Source organism: Arvicola amphibius, chromosome 3, assembly GCF_903992535.2.
Source record: "Arvicola amphibius chromosome 3, mArvAmp1.2, whole genome shotgun sequence".
NCBI lineage: Eukaryota > Metazoa > Chordata > Mammalia > Rodentia > Cricetidae > Arvicola > Arvicola amphibius.
Window position 1 is genome coordinate 436,688 of NC_052049.1, and position 19,209 is coordinate 455,896.

The following is a 19,209-nucleotide window of genomic DNA, read 5'->3' on the forward strand; positions in this document are numbered from 1 at the left end:
GGCGGTGCTCAGCGCGCGGCAGATTCGAAGCGCGGCGGGGCGGGGCGGCGCGGGCGACGGAAGTGGCTCAGACCCGGGCTCAACCTAGGTGCACAGTCCCACGGCTGAGGAGGCTGCTCCGCGGGGCGTCACTCGGGCCGCGTTCCCACGGCTCTCGGAGGCGGCGTCATGGACGAGGCGGTGGGCGACCTGAAGCAAGCGCTTCCCTGTGTTGTCGAGTCGCCCGCGGTTCACGTGGAGGTCCTGCAGCGCCGCAGCAGGTGAGCTTTGCAGGGGCCGAGCACTCGGGGCGCGTCCTAGCCGGGCCCCACCACGCGTGCCTCCTGACGGCACTACCCTACCCCACCTTTCAGGATCCCATCCCGCGGCGTCGCACGTCCTCAACACGGCCCCGCTTCATATAACACGAGCAACCTGCCTTTAACCCCCCACACCGCATAGCACCCCCAAATGGCATGACCCCGCTTTGCCCTGAACGAGATTCCATCCCACCACACACTGCTCTGAGTTTCACTCGCCGCTATCCCATCAAGACCCCACATCCCTCATCTGGCAGAGCCTCACAGCTCTCTAGTGGAGCACAGTCTAACGATGATGATGGGGACGGTGGTGATCTCCAGACGTCAGGGGTGCAGGGAAGTGGAGTGTCAGGAGAGCAAGGAGAAGAATAAGTGTTTAGCTGACTAAGCCTGTATCTGGTGGTAGATTTCCTGTTACAAAGATTTACAAACTCGTGCAGGGCAGTGGTGGTGCACGCCTTTAATGCCAGCGCTCAGAGGCAGAGGCAGGTGGATCTCTGTGAGTTCCAGGCCAGCCTGCTCTACAAGAGCTCGTTCTAGGACAAGCTCCACAGCTACAGAGAAATCCTGTCTCGGAAAAAAAAAGTTAGACTCAAAGTTAGACCCTACAGCTGCGGTCTTTCATCCCGTCCTTAACAGTGGCTGCTAACATGGATTGAATGCCCCTTGTATTTCAGGCTTGTCCCAAACACTGAATATTGATTAATCTTCATAGTAGCGTGTCAAGAACTAGTGCCACCTCTTTTTCTAATGGTGCTGAGGGCGGTCGGTGGTGTGACTGCAGGCCCAGGTCCCTATAGTTGATCCCTAGACGAGTCCACTCCCAAGCCTGATCCTGGCTAGTAACTTTTGTGTGTGTGAAGTCTGAAGATTTTTGTGTATGTGTGGTTGTTTTGGGGGGGTTGTTTGTTTTTGGTTTTGATTTTTGAAATTTAAAACAAGGTCTCCTGTCTCAGCCTCCTGCATGCTGTGATTTCAGGCATCCCCCCACCGCTCCTGGCCATACTTTAGTGCTGTTTTTTTTTTAACTAAGATATTTTATGTATGTCTATATTTATTTTTCTAGTACTGCAAAAAAAGAAGACATAAAGCTGAGTGTTCAAAAACTGCTCAACAGGCATAATATTGTGTTTGGAGATTACACGTGGACTGAGTTTGATGAACCTTTTCTGACCAGAAATGTCCAGTCTGTTTCTATTGTTGACACAGAATTAAAGGTCAAAGACTCTCAGGTAAATTCTCCTGGCTACTGAACTCTTAGGGAAAATGAGGTGATTCTCACAAATAGCTAATATTGACATTGATAGCAGGCTCTTAATCTATTGGTTTTGATGGCTAGATAAGCCTTAGCTATGTATCCTGGAGCTAGGTGCTAGAAAGGATACCATGTGTCATGATGCTCTGGACAAAGCAGGGAACACACAGAATGAGAATCTGAGAGCTATAGAGTATCGAACTGTGCCTGAATACCTGAGTCCTCCCTCTGTTCATGAGCAGGTGTTGTGGTGTGCTCAGGAGTGTATTAGCACGGTAGATTGTGTGGAAGTTACAGAAATGAGATGGGCCTGCCTTATGGAAGCTCTTCATCTCATACAGATTCGCTTACCCACTGTCTTCTGATCTCATTTGTGGGAAGACTGTTGGTACTATCTATCACCAGTATAAAACATTTGGTAATGTATCCCTTAAAAAAGAAGCTTCAATGAGCATTATATGACTCTTGCTTATAAAGAACTGATTTTGAGGGCTAGGATGTAGCTAGTGGTAAAGCTCTTGCCTAGTTTGCACAAGGTCCTGAGTTCAGCCTTTAGTATTATAGAAAGAAAATTAATATGTAAATAGAAAATAGGAAATTGATTTTGAAAAATGAGGCCTAGGTCTAAAAGCCTTTAATCTCAACACTCTGTGAGGTCAGCCTGATCTATAAGGATAGCCCTACATCGTGAAACCCTGTTTCAGGGTGTATGATGGGGACGGGGCTCAAGAGCTCAAAGGGGAGAAATGGATAAACACCTTAAGAGCAAATCCTAGATCAGAAATGAAATGCTAGACTTCCTCTAATCTGAGAGGTGGTTTTTAACAGGTAGCCTTGGTCTTTGCTTTGGACTTCAGCATAGAGAATGGTAGTAAAGAAGGAGGTGTTCTGAGTTGCGTTGTTTACTTTGTACCTCATCAACAGCCCATTGATTTGAGCGCATGCACCATCGCACTTCACGTCTTCCAGTTGAATGAAGACGGCCCCACCAGTGAAAATTTGGATGAAGAGACAGAAAATATAATTGCAGCAAGTCACTGGGTTCTGCCTGCAGGTACAGGGTCCTGGCGGGTGGGCAGTGACTGAGGAGCGCAGCCAAGGAAGGCCCGAGTCAGAAGCTTAGGACCCACCTGGGTCTCTTAGCCAAGTTACTTAGTGAGAAGATTTGGTTCTTTGGTTTTGTAAGATTTTAGGATACTTTATCCCATATGAGATGTATGAAAAGGTAAAACTATGTTAGCTCTCCATCACTATAATAAATGTTTGAGACAATTTGCATAAGGAGAAGAGTTTGTTTGGGCTCATAGTTTCAGTTCATGGAGGAGTGGCTTCATTGCTTTGTCCCTTTTGCAAGGTAGAGCATGGTTTGGGGGAGGAGAGGGTGGTAGAGGAATCCTATTCTGTTCGTGGCCAGATGCAGGAGAGAGACTAAGAGACCTGTGTCCCACTATCCTCCTTCTTGGCCCTCCCTATCTTTTAAAGCTCCACTACCTCACAGTAGCATTGTGCTGATGATCAAGCCTTTAGCATGTGGGCCTTTAGGGAATACTACAGATATGGTTGGTGGTGATTGCAAAGGAAGGAACACATTTCTGAGCCGAGACTGTTTTGTTGTTCCTTTAGACAAGTTCCTCAGATTGTGTCTGACTAAGGATGTCACTTGTATTCCTTATCCCTGCCCAGCTGGTCAATCCTGACTTCCTATGACAGTCCTTGCTTCTCTGGGGACTGTGCTACTGGCTTCCAACAAGTGGTGTCTAGGGATTAATTCAGTCACCAAAGTTTTATGTTTCTGCCATGTAGGGGGAGCTCATTTTTTGTTGTTGTTGTTTGTTTGTTTGTTTGTTTGTCTAAAACACTTTAAATAATACATAGCTTAAAAGGTAAGTCTAAGAGGAAATATAAATTGCAGCATTCAATTCATGGTGGCTTACGCCTTTAATCTCAACACTCAGGAATCAGAGGCTGTTTGATCTCTGTGAGTTCAAGGCCAGCCTGGTTCCAGGGTGGCTAGGACTGTTACATACAGCAACCCTGTCTTGAAAAAACAAAAACAAAAAATTGCAGCACTCAATGAAAACAAAATATAGTGTACCAATATTTTTTGAAATATACTAACCCAAAAAGGAAATTTATAGGCTTGCATTCAAAGTAAGAAATATCTCTGACCAACAGCCTGGACTTTTTCATCTAGAAAGAGGGAGCTGATGAAAAAAATAAACCCAGAGAAAGCAAGAGGATATAACAGAAATGGCAAAATTGAAAATAAATGAAACAATAAAATTTTTTCTGAAAAATATTTTTAGTGCTTGGATATTTCATACATGCATGTAATGGTTTTTGATCAGATCAACTCCAGTTCCTCCCCTATCCTCCACCACCATTTTTGCCTCCTAATATCATGTTCTTTTTTTTTTCACCCACTGAACCCGCTCTGTGCTGCCTGATGTGCACGGGTTTGAGCATCTGCTGGAGCATGGCGGGGCCTGCAGCCCTGAAGAGAACTGACTCCCCTTCCCCTAGCAGCCATCAGTTGCCAGTAGTTCCTGAGATGGGGTGGAATCTCATGAGCCACATCCAACAAACACCCGCGGATTCTAGCTCTTAAATTTTCCCACACTTTCTTGAGGGCAAGATGTGTGATAAAGATGTCCCATTTAGAGCTAAGAACTCCACGGTCTCTTATTCTTAACCTTGGCCTGTAGTCTGCCTCTGCGTGGAGATTCCACCTATTACAGAAAGAGGCTTCTCTGATGATTAATCTTTAGGTGTAAGAAGAGAACTGTGTGGGGCATGCAGTTTATTACTATGTCTATTTAACAAACAGGATTAGGTTCTCCCCTGGGGCCTACAACCTAGGCACCCACGGAGTTTTGGTCTAGTTAGTGATACCAGGGTTGAGTACATTCTGTGGTGCAAGCTTTAAATACAATCAGAAAGTGATTGATTACTCCTATAGCATTTAGTTCACTAATACACCAATGGGCATATCTTGCCAGGCCAGTCATTAGGGTTCACAGTGGTGTATGACTGTTGGTAACTTTTCTTTTGCGGTAGCGTGCATAGAACCTTCTAGCACTATGAAAGCTAGCCAGCAGGGATGAGGAGGATTTATTTATAAAAGCACTAGTCCTTAAAACATGAAGATTAATTCATTTTCTCTCTGTAATATTGGAAATTGAACTCACAGACTCACATAAACTAGATGAGCAGCCTACCTCTGAACTTCGTGCCAAGTCCTTCCTCTGTGTACTTTTTTGTTTGTTTGAGATAGAGTTTCACTAAATTACTCAGGCTGGCCTTGAACTCACTGTTAACCCTGGCAGGCCTTGAACTTGTGATCTTCCTCCTTCAGCCTCTCAAGTCATTGGGATCACAGGCTTGAGCTTGGCAGGAATAATCCCTTTGTTTCACTTATCTGTCAAAAATTATATGACTGGCATTTATCTTTCGACCTGTAATTTTAAGAAATGTTGAACTTTGAAAAAAAAAATGTGCACTTGTTGGATCCATCTTGATCTTCATTGGAAAAGCGTTGAACTCAAGATCTTCCTAAAATTAAGATTTTGTCTTACTCTCCCTTACAGCTGAATTTCATGGGCTTTGGGACAGCCTTGTGTATGATGTGGAGGTCAAATCACATGTAAGTTGCTGTACTTTTTCTCAAAATGTACTTATTGCTTTGCTCTCCGGCCTCTGTAGCACTAATTCTAATTGGCCTTAATAATAAAAACTCGGACTCAGCTATTGGGGGAGGGGGTGAGAGCTGAAGGATCAGAGTAGTAGAGCGGCCAGCCACTTGAGAGTTCTACCAGTGCTCAGACCAAAGGGGCCATCCTGTCCTCGGGCTGCACTGAGCTCCTGTCTCCTCCCGCCTTATATTCCTCTCTCCACCCAGCCTTATCACTCCTTTCTCCACCTCCCTCGTGCTGGGATTAAAGGCAGGAGATCCCAAGTGCTGGGATCACCTTTGTGTGAGCTCTGTTTCTCTTTTAAACTGGATCAATTTCACGTAGGCCAGGGTGGCCTTGAACTAACAGAGATCCCATCTTCTCCCCAAATCCTGGGATTAAAGGTGTGAGCCACTACTGCCTGTCCTCTAGTAGCTTAGCTCTGTACTCTGTTCTTCAGGCAAGCTTTATTTGTTAAAACACAAACGAAATATCAATACAAGCCTCTCCGTGTCCCTTGACTCAGGTGGCCCACATCCTGAATGACAATCTATAGAGGTTCCCTAGCATAGAACTGATCCTTTAGGTAGGAAATGGTCAGAGATTGGGGGAAAATGAGAATCTATTTTGAATTACATTTTTCTTGTGGGTCCTTTTGGTTACAAACTAGAAAACTGTCGCTTGTGCTGTATGCATACCCAATCACCTGCTGTGCTGTTTTCAAGGAGGGAGTTTTTTTATCTGATAAGTACCTTGGGCATCTTATTGGATGTTATCATTCTGAGTAAAAGTGTTGACTTTGTTTCTCCTCTTAGAATGATACCAACCAGTGTTTTACCTTCTTACCTTTTAAAGATGCCTTCTAGAAGGTCAGCAAATGATGGGAGATGGTCTCTGAGTGTTAGGAGGTAACAGTCCTTTCAGGGGTAGCCATGCTAGCCTTGCGCCTTTGTTGTTTAGAAGCAGGCCTTTGAAGCATGCTTTTGGGAACCTTTGCCTTGCAGGTGTCTTATCTGTCTTTCTGCTTTTCCGTATTAGCTCCTTGATTATGTGATGACCACCTTACTGTTCTCAGACAAGAATGTGGACAGCAACCTTATCACCTGGAACCGGGTAGTGCTACTGCACGGTGAGGTGGACACTTCGTGTGACAAAATGGACGGCCTGAGATGACTTGTACAATGTTTTAACTCTTTATTTTCTGAAAGAGTCAGAATTGTTCTTGGGTAGTCCATATCTTTGACCCTGAAACAATTCCCTAAAGTCTGGCAAATTTGGTAGCTGACTTTTTCTTGGGGTCAAATTGATTGCTTCCTTCTAACCATTTTTATATAAAATGATTGCCTGTTTTTCCCAACTGAACATAATTGCTTAGGATAGAACAAGTCTCCATTCTTTTCTGTGTGATAGTTCCTCCTTCACTTCGTGAGTGTGAACTACAGAAGCCATGTTTTAAAAAGAAATTCTGTCAAATGCTTTTTAGAAGGAAATATTATTGATTTGTACCCCACCCATACTACTGTCATCCCTGCATAGAGATGAAGCAAAGTCAATACAGCACCCACATTATAGCAAAGGAAGAACTTAAGATAATTGCCAGTTTATGCCCAAGATTTTTAAAAAGTGTCATTTAAGGGGCTAGAGAGATGGCTCAGTAGTTGAGAGAACGTGTTGCTCTTGCAGAGGGCTAGGATTTAGGTCCCATCACCCACTGGTAATTCACAGCCATCTGTAACTAATTTCTGGGGACCTGATACCCTCTTCTGACCTCTGAGGGCACTACTCAAGTAAAAACAAAACACTCTACACAGAAAATAAAAATAAATCTTTAAAACATAAAGCTGGATATGGTAGAGTAGGCCTTTAATCTCGGCCTTAGGAGGCAAAAGAAGCAGGCAGATCTCTGAGTTTGAGGCCACTCAGGGCTATATATTGAGACCTTGTCTCAAAGAAGGGGAAAAAAACGTATTTTGGTTCACAGTTTTAGAGGTTCAGTCCATGATCTATTGACTGCTGTTTTGGGGTCTGTGATGAATCGTATGGGGGGAGCATATGGGAGAACAGTCATATCATAGCCAAGAATGAAAAAGAGGAGGAGACCAAAGGCCCTCAGTGCCCTTCACGTGCATACCCCCAATGACGTAAACCTTCCTTTACCTCCTCTCATTTTCTACAATCACCCAGAGCACCACTGGGGACCAGACTTTTAACAAATGGATCAAAGTGACACCCCAGATCTAAACTGGTATTGCTTTTCTGATCTGATGTGGAAGGCAGGTCCCCTTTGGGTTATCTGCAGTGAAAGGCACCACTACAGTAATGGCTTTAATGAGATGTCACTCTTCTATCTCCATTTACTGAGAAAGGTGTATTTGGTCTTTGATAAGTGCTGACTTCCTAGAGGAAGTGTGGAGACAAGGGCTTGTGTCACTAAGATGTAGACAGAAGTGGTGTGTATTTAGTGTGCCAAGCGAAGTTAGGAGCCAGGAAGCAGTGTCAGCTGGGCGATTAGAAATAGGAGAGTCCATCCATGTTAGTGATGTCCAGTCAGGGCTACATAGTGAGATCCTAGAGCTTTTAAACTTAACAATTAACACTTATAGTAATAACAGCAATAGCACTTAACTATGTTTGAATGTATATTACAGCACCGGCTTGAATTTATTTCCTTGGCTCTTATTGCAGGTCCTCCAGGAACTGGAAAAACTTCCCTTTGTAAGGCATTAGCACAGAAACTGACCATCAGACTGTCAAGCAGGTAACTTTGGTGACAGCAGAGAGCAGAGCAACAGCACAGGATTTGTAATATCTGAAACTTTTATTTTCGGTTATTCATGGGTTCCTCTCCATAGGTGTAGGCCGCTCATTTCTCTACACTCATGGTCTCGGGGTTGATTCAGTCTTGTGACGTCCCCTGAGGCAGCCTGGCACTGTCCTAGTCCATGTAGACTTAAAAGTGTTTCTGCTCATGGCGGTGGGTCTGGATGCTAAGCAGATTCTATGTTCTTATGCTTTTGTCATTTACTAGGAAAAGAACTTTGATGTTCCTGTGGACTTACCTGTCCTTTCTCGAGTTCTCTCTGTTTGGGGTCTTGGTTCTCCTCACGTTTGAAGACAGTGTGGTGATTACTCATGACTTGGGAATCTGTTCTTCAGCATGCTCACAGGTGTCGTTCCAAAGATCACCCATGTACTTTGCCCCTTTTTTCAACTTTTTATTTTTTAAAAAATTATTTTATCTTGTTATGTATATGGGTATTTTGCCTGCATGCATATCTGTATGTGTGTACCTGGTGCCCAGAGAGGCCAAAAGAGGGCATGAGATCCCACGGAGCTGGAGTTTCAATGGTTGTGAGCAGCCATGTGGGTACTGGGGCTCAGACCCAGGTCTTTGGAAGAACAGCTAGTCCTCTTAACTTCTAAGCCATCTCTCAAGCTCCTCTTTTTCATCTTTTAAAAAATATCTGCACTTAATTTTAAACAGTTTCTATTGCTACACCCTTAAGCCCATGGATTTTTTGGTTTTGTTTGTTTTGTTTGTTTGAGTGTGGAGTTTTATTAAAAGGGAAGGGAGAGACAGAGAAAGAGGGAGAGGAAGAGAGGCCGAGACCTTTTTGCCTCTGCAGGAAGAGAGAGAGTGAGAGAACTCATGAATTTTTGTTGTTGTTTTTGTAGTGTCTAAACTGCTTTTGCGCTCAATGTAGTTCTTTTATTTTTCATAGTTTCTTTTCTTTCTGTGAAGATTCCTTTTGGTTCTTTTTTTTCTCTTCTTTCCTACAGGTGTTTTTGTTAATGTCCTGAACCAGTTTATATGGCTTTTTTTTATGATCTTGCCTATCTGTTGACTGACTTTTTGTCTAGTTATGGGTCATATGTTTCTCTTTCCTGGCATGTGTGTTTAGTCTTTGTTGTCAGTCTGAATGGATTTGGAATCATCTAAAGGACACAGCTGTCAATCTGTCTTTGAGGAGTTTCAGAAGTTTAAAAAAGAAAGGAAATTCTGTCCTAAATGTGGGTGACACCATGCTACAGACTAGCATCCTAATCTGAATAAAAGGAGAAAACCAGCTGGCTGGTAGCATTCTGCCTCCCTGCTCCTGGTTGATGCTGTGTTCTAACCCACTCTGCATCAAGCCTTCTTTATCATGATGGGCTGTATTCCTCCGAACTGTGAGCAAAAGTAATGCCCTCCTCTCTTAACTTGTTTGTTGTCAAGTATTGGACCACAATGATGAAAAGAAACCTAATTCAGCATGTCAAGTGTTTTTGCCTAAATACTAAATATTGTAGTTAAAGTATCTAGATTTTTACATATTCCTTTTAAATTTCTGTCTTGGTTCTGGTAGCCTTTTCAACTGCTTATAACAAGCAAAATATTCCTATGAGAAATCTAACCTTCACTTAGAAAAATGTGGGAATTTGTATTTATCTTGTGAGTTAGAAATGTGTGTGTGTGTTTGCAATTATTTGTTCCTCATTGTGTTAAATACAGTGTTTTATAATTAATGTTATTTAATATTCACCCCAGACTCTTTACTGTGTCATGTTGTCATTAACACCTTCTCTACACTTTGTAAGAAGCAAAAGTAATTACTATGGTTTTAAAAATGGAATGCTAGTGGTATTTTTTAAAAGCAAGGAATTCTTCTGTGGACCTGTTACATGGGCGAGCTATACAGAGTACTGGGAAGCCTGGCCTACATAGAGAGTTCTAGAACAGCCAAAGCTATATAGACCCTGTTTCCAAAGGGGGGGGGGGGAGAGGGAGGGAGGGAGGGAGAGAGAGGGGGGGGGCAGTTGATTTTAGGAGCTTCCTCCTCTCCCCTGGCTCCACAAGGCTGAGTGTGTACTATTTCTGAGGAGGGTGCCGTTTTAGACTTTCTCTGGTCAGCAGCATTAGTGTGTTTTGGCCCTTTGAGCACTTCAATGCTTGAGGCTGTGAGAAAAGGAATAGTCATACTTTGGGGTTTGTGAAAGAAAAAAGAATGTGTAGATCCTGCCAAAACTTTGTGATGCTTCTATTTTGTTTTATTTGCTGTATTGGAAATAAAAATTATAAGCAGATTAAAATGTTTGTTATTTGATTCAAATGGGGATATGGGAAAACTTGTCTTACTGTCACCTGAACTTATTAATTGCATCCTGTTAGGTTTTCTACAGTTATTAATTATATGGAACTGCATCTCTTAAGAGTGGGAGTTTAGTTTCGGAATGTGGGCAATGGAGGGAGGTTGTGTCAAAAGCAGTGTATTAATTTTAGTTTTCCTACCTTTTCTTACCAGGTACCGGTATGGCCAGTTGATTGAAATAAACAGCCACAGCCTATTTTCTAAGTGGTTTTCAGAAGTAAGTATCAAATGTTTTAATTATTGATATTGTCAACCATAGTGGAAAACAATGTCTTCTATCTTAACCAAACATACCAAACACAGAAGCTTTTGGAAAGAAGTAGGTGGAATGAGAAAGTCAACAAGGTACCTGACTATGGTCCAGCGCTAGAAGACTTGAAGGCAGGCTTCACACTCATGCACTCTGGATCTGAACTGAGGGTACCAGGACAACGTTGTGGGTGTTCTCAACCCTGAAAGCCCAAGGCATCCCGATTTGGTATGCCTTGTGGTGGGTGATACAGGCAACTGTAAACAATGTGCCTGTGACTTTCCCTCATCAGTTTCAGGGTTGCCATCAGTGGTTGGTCTTGTTCCCAGGGAGTAAGCTCACACAGGTGATCATTAGTGGGGTCACTTTTACTGCATCACCCTGAACAGTAACAGATGTGGTCTCAGGTCTCCATAGCCTAGGAAGCAGCAGCCTTTGTGCTGATCTCTAAAGCCATCTCTAGATCTTGTCTGGTGCCGTGAGTTTTCTGGGGGCCATCATAACAATGGTGCCTTTGTGCTCATGTAACAGTTGACTACAAATTGGCACCACTAACATGAATGCTTTGTTTCAGAGCGGCAAGTTGGTAACTAGGATGTTCCAGAAGATTCAGGACTTGATTGATGATAAGGAAGCTCTGGTGTTTGTGCTGATTGATGAGGTAAGCACTCAGATAGCCAATCTTTGATCCCTCTCACTTGGTCAGCTGTGTTGCAAGCTCTCTCTGTGGATCTTTTCCTTTTCCTGATGCCCCATGCATTGAGCTGGGAGCAGGTAGCACACATAGACACATTCAGTATTTTTATTCTGTTGACACAGTCCACAGCCAAGTGCCAGTTACTCTTCACTGACATTGTTCTGTCCCCGCAGGTGGAGAGTCTCACAGCTGCTCGAAATGCTTGCAGGGCAGGCGCAGAGCCATCAGATGCTATCCGTGTAGTCAATGCTGTCTTGACGCAAATTGACCAGATTAAAAGGTAACGCTGGGGTAAATAGTGAGAGTACACATGGTAGAGATAGAGAAATATGAGGATCAAATAGCTTTAGGTCTTGCTCTCGGGCAGCTCGATGACTTTGTAGTCATTTCCCTTACCTTGGCTTCTGCTGCTAGTGTCTCCCTACAGTCTCCAAGGAAGGTTCCCTCTGCCCGAAACCCTCACCACCCTCTCTTCCAGTATCACTCCCAGTCCTGTGTGCCAAGTTCCCATCGCAGACCAGATAAACACTCTAGATAAATACTAAGTCTCAGACCATTTCTACCTAGGTCCTGTGATAAACTGGTCAGCTCTCTTCCCCTCTACCCAGGATCTCTGTCATACTGACAGACTCTCTACTCTCCTTCCATGGTCCCTATTATGGGGCTTCACACTTGCCTGCTTAGTATCCCTCATAATACTTATGATCTTCCTCATCTGCCTGCTTGGAGTGCCCCATTATGTGATTTCTTTCCCCCACTGCAAGGAGAGGCAGTCATCCCCTTCCCGTTAGTTAAAAGGTGATGTGGGGTCAGAAGGACACCTCCCCATGGTGTCCCTTTTGCCTTCATTATGATCAAGGCTGATAGTCTTCATTGCCTCAAGTTCCCCTTAGTGGGTAGTCAGGGATGTTGCACAAAATAAGATCTTCCCAGAGCTGAAGTAGGTGAGACAACAAATCCAATAGAGTATACCACAGCTTTCTAGAGGCAAATGCCTTGGGAGTATCTGGGCATAGACCTGCTGCAAGCAGGAGATTAGGGCTCTCGGGATAGGAAAGCTGTATTAGGTTACTCTGACATGAAGCACAGCCACCAAAATAAAACTGGATAGGCTCTTCTATTCACTGACCTACTGGTCCTCCTACCTACGTCCCTGTCAAATAAGGCGGACCAGAACTGGGCCTTTAAAGCACAGTGTGCCTGATCTTTGCCTGTTTACCACAACAGGCATTCCAATGTGGTAATTCTGACCACTTCCAACATCACTGAGAAGATTGACGTGGCTTTTGTGGACAGAGCTGACATCAAGCAATACATTGGACCCCCTTCTACAGCAGCCATCTTCAGAATCTACCTCTCTTGTTTAGAAGAACTGATGAAGGTATCTGTTTTCACTCCTGACCATCACTAGGTCTGTACGTGTCGGCAGTTAATTAGCATAGCTTACTGGAACACTAGTTCCAATAAGGCATTTTATCGTAGGCATCTTCTTACATTGAAATTATAGTTATATTGCATCTAAATTTTGCCTGCTGACTCAGTATTTTTTAATCTTTATTTCCTGTAAAACTAAATTCTGAATTAGCCTATAAAATAATGCTTTTTTATAGTACTTTTATGTACCTATGTCATTATACCATACTCTTAATACTGTCTGTTTTCTGGTACAATATGATTGACACTTCGGTATTTAAGATACCAGTGTGTGGGTCAGTGAGAGGGTTGTAGGCAGACTACTGGGCACATTCTGGTCTGAGCCTGCCATGAACTATGGAAGTGGCCAGTCTCTTAGCCTATACAAAGGACAATGGAAGTCCTGCTTCACAGGTTATACTGACTGAAGGCCAACGTTTTCAGAGTATCATCTGACTGAAGGTTATGGTTCTCAGACCTGCATCTGACAACTCCTGCTGCAAGAACATACTTTTGAGTATGGAATGTGGGGAATTGGGCAGTAACCAAGCAAGCCAATATGCAGAGATTTATAATAATGCTGTGGTGGCCCTAGTCAGCAGAGTGGAATTGTCCTCACATCCTACAGCGACTGCCTCTATTTTATGATGCACTCTCTTCACCAAGGATGTTATGGTCACTTTTGGACAGGAATAGGGAGCCAGCTCAGCCAGGAGTTCAGTAAGGGCATTCAGGTCAGCATTGTTCTGGCATTGACATCCTGTCTGGCTTCAGTAGCTGGAAGAAGGGTGGGGGCCTCTGTGAGCTGCTTTACTGCCAAAGAGCTTAGCATGAGGCAGGTCCAGTGAATATGCTAGATAATGTTAGCGGTCAAAGGTGCTTTTGATGTATCTTTTAGCCTTCATAATGGGATATTTGTCACTTACAACATGAATCTGGAATGTTCTGAAGTTTAGATTAGAGGTATAGATTTTAGGGAAGCTGAGACCAGTTTCTTTATTTGGTTATTTTGTGAAAACCATCAGGGGATGGTTCTTGCCACCCAAGCACAAGGACTAGAGTTCAAATTCCCAGAACCCACTTGAATGTGTCAAAACCATCTGTAATCCCAGGAGTCAGGAAATAGAGACAGGATCTCTGGAGCAAGCTGAACAGCTAAGTAGTCAAATTTTTGAGCTCTGGGTTCAAGTGAGAGATGGTGAGCTATTATTGTAAAAGATATCAGTCTCTAGACACACACACATATATATAAAGAAAGAACAAGAGATTCAGACACTGTAATGAAACGTGGGCTGGTCCTGAAGGAAATAGTGTGTAATTGAGTCTCACTCTGTCAGGAGCTTGCAGTGGGCTTTTGTGATGTGTGCCTGCCTATATAAGTTCACTGACTATGGGAACCTGAAAGAATCACTTGTGCAGAGAAGTAAGGATACCCAACAGAAACCTGTTTCCTCACAAGCCTCCAAATTATACAGAAAAGGGTTTTGTGGAATTAGTGCCACCGTGACCGCTCAGCGCAGCTCCTTGAGGGAGAGTTTCCGGAACCCACTGCCTTGTCTGTCACTCTACTAGTCAAAACTGAAGAGCAAACCGAGACTGTTCTGTTGAAGACAGCCGTGGTCCTGGCTCTGCATTTCAGTTCTGCTCCTGTTTGTTTGACACATATTTCTCGAGCTAAGGCAGAGTTCAGTACCACACATCACTGTCTCCTACCCATCCCCCCAAACCCTGACTTGTAGCCAGGAAATATCTTGGCTAAAAACTTAGCATCTGGGAGCCGGGTGGTGGTGGCGCATGCCTTTAATCCCAGCACTCGGGAGGCAGAGGCAGGCGGATCTCTGTGAGTTCGAGACCAGCCTGGTCTACAAGAGCTAGCTCCAGGACAGGCTCTAAAGCTGCAGAGAAACCCTGTCTCGAAAAACCAAAAAAAAAAAAAAAACTTAGCATCTGGCTTGCTACTGGTTTCTGAGCTATGCCTTATGATTTATATAGTGATCTTTGAAGAAATATAGGTATGTATGTGGGGATGAATATTAAAAGTATGCAGAGCTGTATTCTATTGTATCTGGGTGATTATATTGGACTTATATAAATCATAAAAGCTTCTGCTCATTCTGGCAGTGCTGGCCCTTTTTCTCGTGGTGCCTGCACCTTGTCTTGTGTGGATTGTGTCATAATCGCTCTGCCTTGTTCCCTAGTGTCAGATCATATATCCTCGGCAGCAGCTGCTCACCCTCCGAGAGCTGGAAATGATTGGCTTCATTGAAAATAATGTGTCAAAGCTGAGCCTCCTTTTGAGTGAAATTTCAAGGTACAAACTGATGTCATTTTTTAACTTAAGAAAAATCATTTGCTGAGGTTTGCTGAGGTAACCAGGTATTATGATTTCCTTTGGAAGTCAGAAAAGACTCTGTCAGTGAGCTATCAAGGCACTGCAAAAGTAGGCCACTCGGGAGGCAGAGGCCGAGAATCTATGTGAATTCGAGGCCAGGCTGGTCTACAAGAACTGGTTCCAGCCGGGCGGTGGTGGCGCACGCCTTTAATCCCCAGCACTCGGGAGGCAGAGGCAGGCGGATCTCTGAGTTCGAGGCCAGCCTGGTCTACAAGAGCTAGATCCAGGACAGGCTCTAGAAACTACAGGGAAACCCTGTCTCGAAAAACCAAAAAAAAAAAAAAAAAAAAAAAAAGAACTGGTTCCAGGACAGGCTCCAAAGCAACAACGAAACCCTGTTTTGAAAAACAAAACAAAAAGTAGGCGTGAATAGCTGGCAGGGGCAGCAGAAGCCTGCAACTCATAGAAAGAAAGTGAGAAGGAAAATAACTTTGGTGATTAAGGTAGGATAAAGGGCAGGAGGAGTATGGCACAGAGCCTCAAAGGACATTCTGGCCAGTTTAGATTTTATTCAGAAACCATGAACTATGTGGAAAGTTAACATGAGGAATACTGCTAGAGAAGAAACTTAAGTCTATGAGAATACACTTATTGTAAAAACATAAGACATAGTGGCCTGGTTAACATGAGGAATACAGTGTTACTTACTCTACACCTGATGCTTCCAGGTTCCAGTCTAGGCCTTGGTCCTAGAGCCTCACTTGGAGCAGGAACTTAAGATGGCAGATGATGTTGGGTGGTGCCGTTTGTCTACTCTTTTGCCCTTTGGTCTTCGGTCTTTTTGGGGGGTGGGGTCTCTACCCAGTTCCCAAATAAATACCAAGAGGCTTTTTCTTACTTAGAAATGCCCAGCCTTAGTTTGGCTTGTTTCTAGCCAGGTTTTCTTAATAACCCATCTACCTTTTTTGCCTCTGGACGTTTACCTTTTCTTACTTCTGTATATCTTGCTTTAACTCTTACGCTGTGGCTGGTTGTGTGTCTTGTCTCTAGCGGCCTCCTCTCCTTGTTCTTGCTCCCTCTCCCTCAGATTTCTCCTCTGATTTATTCTCTCTACCTGCCAGCCCCACCTATTCTTTCTACTGCCTTGCTATTAGTCGTTCAGCTCTTTATTAGACCATCAAGTGTTTAGACAGGCAAAAGAACCACAGCTTCACAGAGTTAAAACAAATGCGGCATAAACAAAAGTCACACACCTTTACAGCATTAAACAAATGTTCCACAGCATAAACAAAAGTCACACACCTTTACAGCATTAAACAAATGTTCCACAGCATAAACAAAAGTCACACACCTTTACAGCATTAAACAAATGTTCCACAGCATAAACAAAAGTCACACACCTTTACAGCATTAAACAAATGTTCCACAGCATAAACAAAAGTTACACACCTTTACAGCATTAAACAAATGTTCCACAGCATAAACAAAAGTCACACACCTTTACAGCATTAAACAAATGTTCCACAGCATAAACAAAAGTTACACACCTTTACAGCATTAAACAAATGTTCCACAGCATAAACAAAAGTCACACACCTTTACAGCATTAAACAAATGTTCCACAGTATAAACAAAAGTCACACACCTTTACAGCATTAAACAAATGTTCCACAGCATAAACAAAAGTTACACACCTTAAAATAGTATTCTACAACACTTGGGGAGGACAGAGAACAGCAATCTTTGAGGCCAAGGCTGTACCGAGGATCACACAGAGGCTTGTGCTTTTGGGTTGCCTTGGCCAGCGTTTGAACTCCAGTTCACCTTAAAGAGAATGATTTTCTCTGAATTGTGCACATTTATGTATGAAGTTGACATCCATGATTTTTTTTTTTTTTTTTTTTTTGATGCAGAAAGAGTGAGGGCCTCAGTGGCCGGGTCCTGAGAAAACTCCCTTTCCTGGCTCATGCACTCTACATCCAGGTAAGCTTCCCTTGGCCCTGTGTATTGGATACCCGGGTTCCTCTCCCACACTGTTCACAGGATTCTGGGGTATCATCTTAGTTTCTTTTCCAGCTGTGGTATGGTAAAATGCTCTTTAAAAAGCAATTAAAGGGAGAGTTTGTTCTAGCATCCTGGTGTGAAAGTCAGACCAGCAAGAACTTGAACTTGCTGGTCCACAGTCAAGGAGCAGAGAATGAATAAATGGTGTTGCAGGGTTTCTTTTCCTATTTATATAGTCCAGGACCCAAACCAGGGACTGATGCCCACAGAGTGGGCTGGTCTTCTCACTACAGTTGATATAACCGAGATAATTCTCTAAAGACATGCCCAGAGGCCTGTCTCCCAGGTGATTTTAGGCTCTGTCAAGTTGACAACATTATCTGTCATAGGCAGTGGGTACTTGGGAAGAAATGGCTCTCCCAGGTGTCTCCTCATAAGTACACACACTTGTGTGTGCAATACACAGGCACACACGTACTGTGGTGCATTAGAAACTTGGGTTTAGAGCCTACCTCATATTATTCAGTACGTGTGCCTCATGAGCCTGGGTTCTGTTTACAGCCAATTTTTCCCTTACCTGCCCAGGGCCAGGCCTCCAATACAAGCCTATCAGCCACCCAGTTCTCTTAAATCTATTATCTGACACTCTGCCTGACCAGTGACAAATGCCATGCTGTGGTCTTCAGTACCAAGGAAACCGATGGACCATGAGTGTGCGTGCTTGACACAGGGGAGAGCTTGGTGCTGAGCTGCACCATGATTCTCGGTCATAAAGCAGCAGTGTGGTGGCCGAGCTCTTTGGGAAAGGCTCTGAAATGGCAGGCTTTGAGGCCCCACGTTCTGTTCCCGACAGGTGATGGTTGCTGGTCTTACTTGTCTACTCTGGTAGCCTTTTCTAACCAGTAGGAAACAGCAAGATACATCACCTTCTACAAACCACATCTGTGTGCCTTGTTGTGGGCCTGAGAGGTTGTGGCTTGTTTAGCCCACGTAGAGCTGAGCGTCTTCCTAACTCCGCAGATCTCTAGATGATCCTGCCAGGTAGCCTTCTAAGGCCCACGTCCACTCATCCATGGTCATGTGTCTTTCCAGGCTCCTAGCGTTACCATCGAGGGTTTCCTCCAGGCCCTGTCTCTGGCAGTGGACAAGCAGTTTGAGGAGAAAAAGAAGCTTTCAGCTTATGTTTGATCCCAGACAGCCATATCTGTGGCATTCAATGGACGACTAGTAGGTGACACCACCTACCTCATAGTGTGCATCAGAAATTACACTAAACCATGTAGGTCTGCAAGCCAGACAGACAGGTGGGCAAACTTTGTCCAAAGAAGGACTGTTTTGTGTTATTTTACAATGCGTATTTAAAGGTAAACTGCCTGTCTTTTTCACTGTTTTTAGAAGATAGTTCAAATTTTAAAGACCTATCTAAATATTGATTGCCATCCTGACTTTAGCCTGTCAAAACAGAAGACGTTAAATTTGTTTAAAATAGAGATCAAAATAGCTCTCCTAGAACAAGAAAGATGCTAAGAAAATGACAGCATTGAAAGATCTTTGCCCAAACGAGAAGGGAGCAGTTACTTTCTGGCCTGAGCTTGCTTCAGTTAGCGCAAGATGCTGTGTAATGGGTGAGAATGGCATGTTCCCATGATACGGAAATTGAGAAGAGAATTACAGGTAAGGCCTTCTTTGACAGTGCTCAGATGTCATATTCACGGGAGCAGTGCATGCTTTGTATGGAAAGCCGGCAGTGTATGGAAATTTCTGCTCTGTTTTGTTTCTCCAATAATGTTACTCATAAGTATAAAATGAGTCATTAAGTGTTGCACCTCAGATACCGTGTTTTACTTCATCTTCTGCTCAAAGTAGTTTGGCATTGATGCTTTGTACATAGTCACTTTTAAAGGGATATTAAACTTGCCCTTGAGTGCTCTCAATTTTATTATAATATCTGCTTCAAATGCTGTGAATGTTACTAATAATGACTGGTGTGTTCCTACAGCTTTAAATCTGCTATGCTCCAAGGACCTCACAGTATAGTTGTCATTGGCGGGAGCACACCCACCCTGCCAGTAGGGTTAGGAGTAGTACTTCTGAGTCGCCACAGGCCATGGCTACTGCCTGTCAGCTCAACTTTACCTCCTGATCTGATACAGACTTGG

At 43.7% G+C, this 19,209-nt stretch overlaps 1 protein-coding gene across 1 annotated transcript; it reads left to right on the plus strand.

Moving 5' to 3' along the window:
• Positions 1-98: 98 nt before the first annotated feature.
• On the plus strand, positions 99-18,825 carry Trip13 (thyroid hormone receptor interactor 13). The gene is made up of 13 exons (XM_038323576.1): positions 99-260; positions 1,366-1,531; positions 2,479-2,608; positions 5,142-5,197; positions 6,264-6,354; positions 7,911-7,983; positions 10,508-10,571; positions 11,179-11,265; positions 11,475-11,581; positions 12,529-12,682; positions 14,913-15,025; positions 16,960-17,029; positions 18,143-18,825. Exons 1-13 carry the CDS (start codon positions 169-171, stop codon positions 18,236-18,238), a joined length of 1,299 nt encoding a protein of 432 aa, XP_038179504.1. The 5' UTR covers positions 99-168; the 3' UTR covers positions 18,239-18,825.
• Positions 18,826-19,209: the final 384 nt, after the last annotated feature.

What these genes read in the sequence shown, in the direction of transcription:
- Trip13 (XM_038323576.1), top strand. Translation starts at nt 169, where the DNA reads ATGGACGAGGCGGTGGGCGACCTGAAGCAAGCGCTTCCCTGTGTTGTC. An exon ending in ATGTGGAGGTCAAATCACAT is followed by an intron (nt 5,198 to 6,263) that starts GTAAGTTGCTGT and finishes TTTCCGTATTAG; the next exon opens with CTCCTTGATTATGTGATGAC. An exon ending in GTTTAGAAGAACTGATGAAG is followed by an intron (nt 12,683 to 14,912) that starts GTATCTGTTTTC and finishes CTTGTTCCCTAG; the next exon opens with TGTCAGATCATATATCCTCG.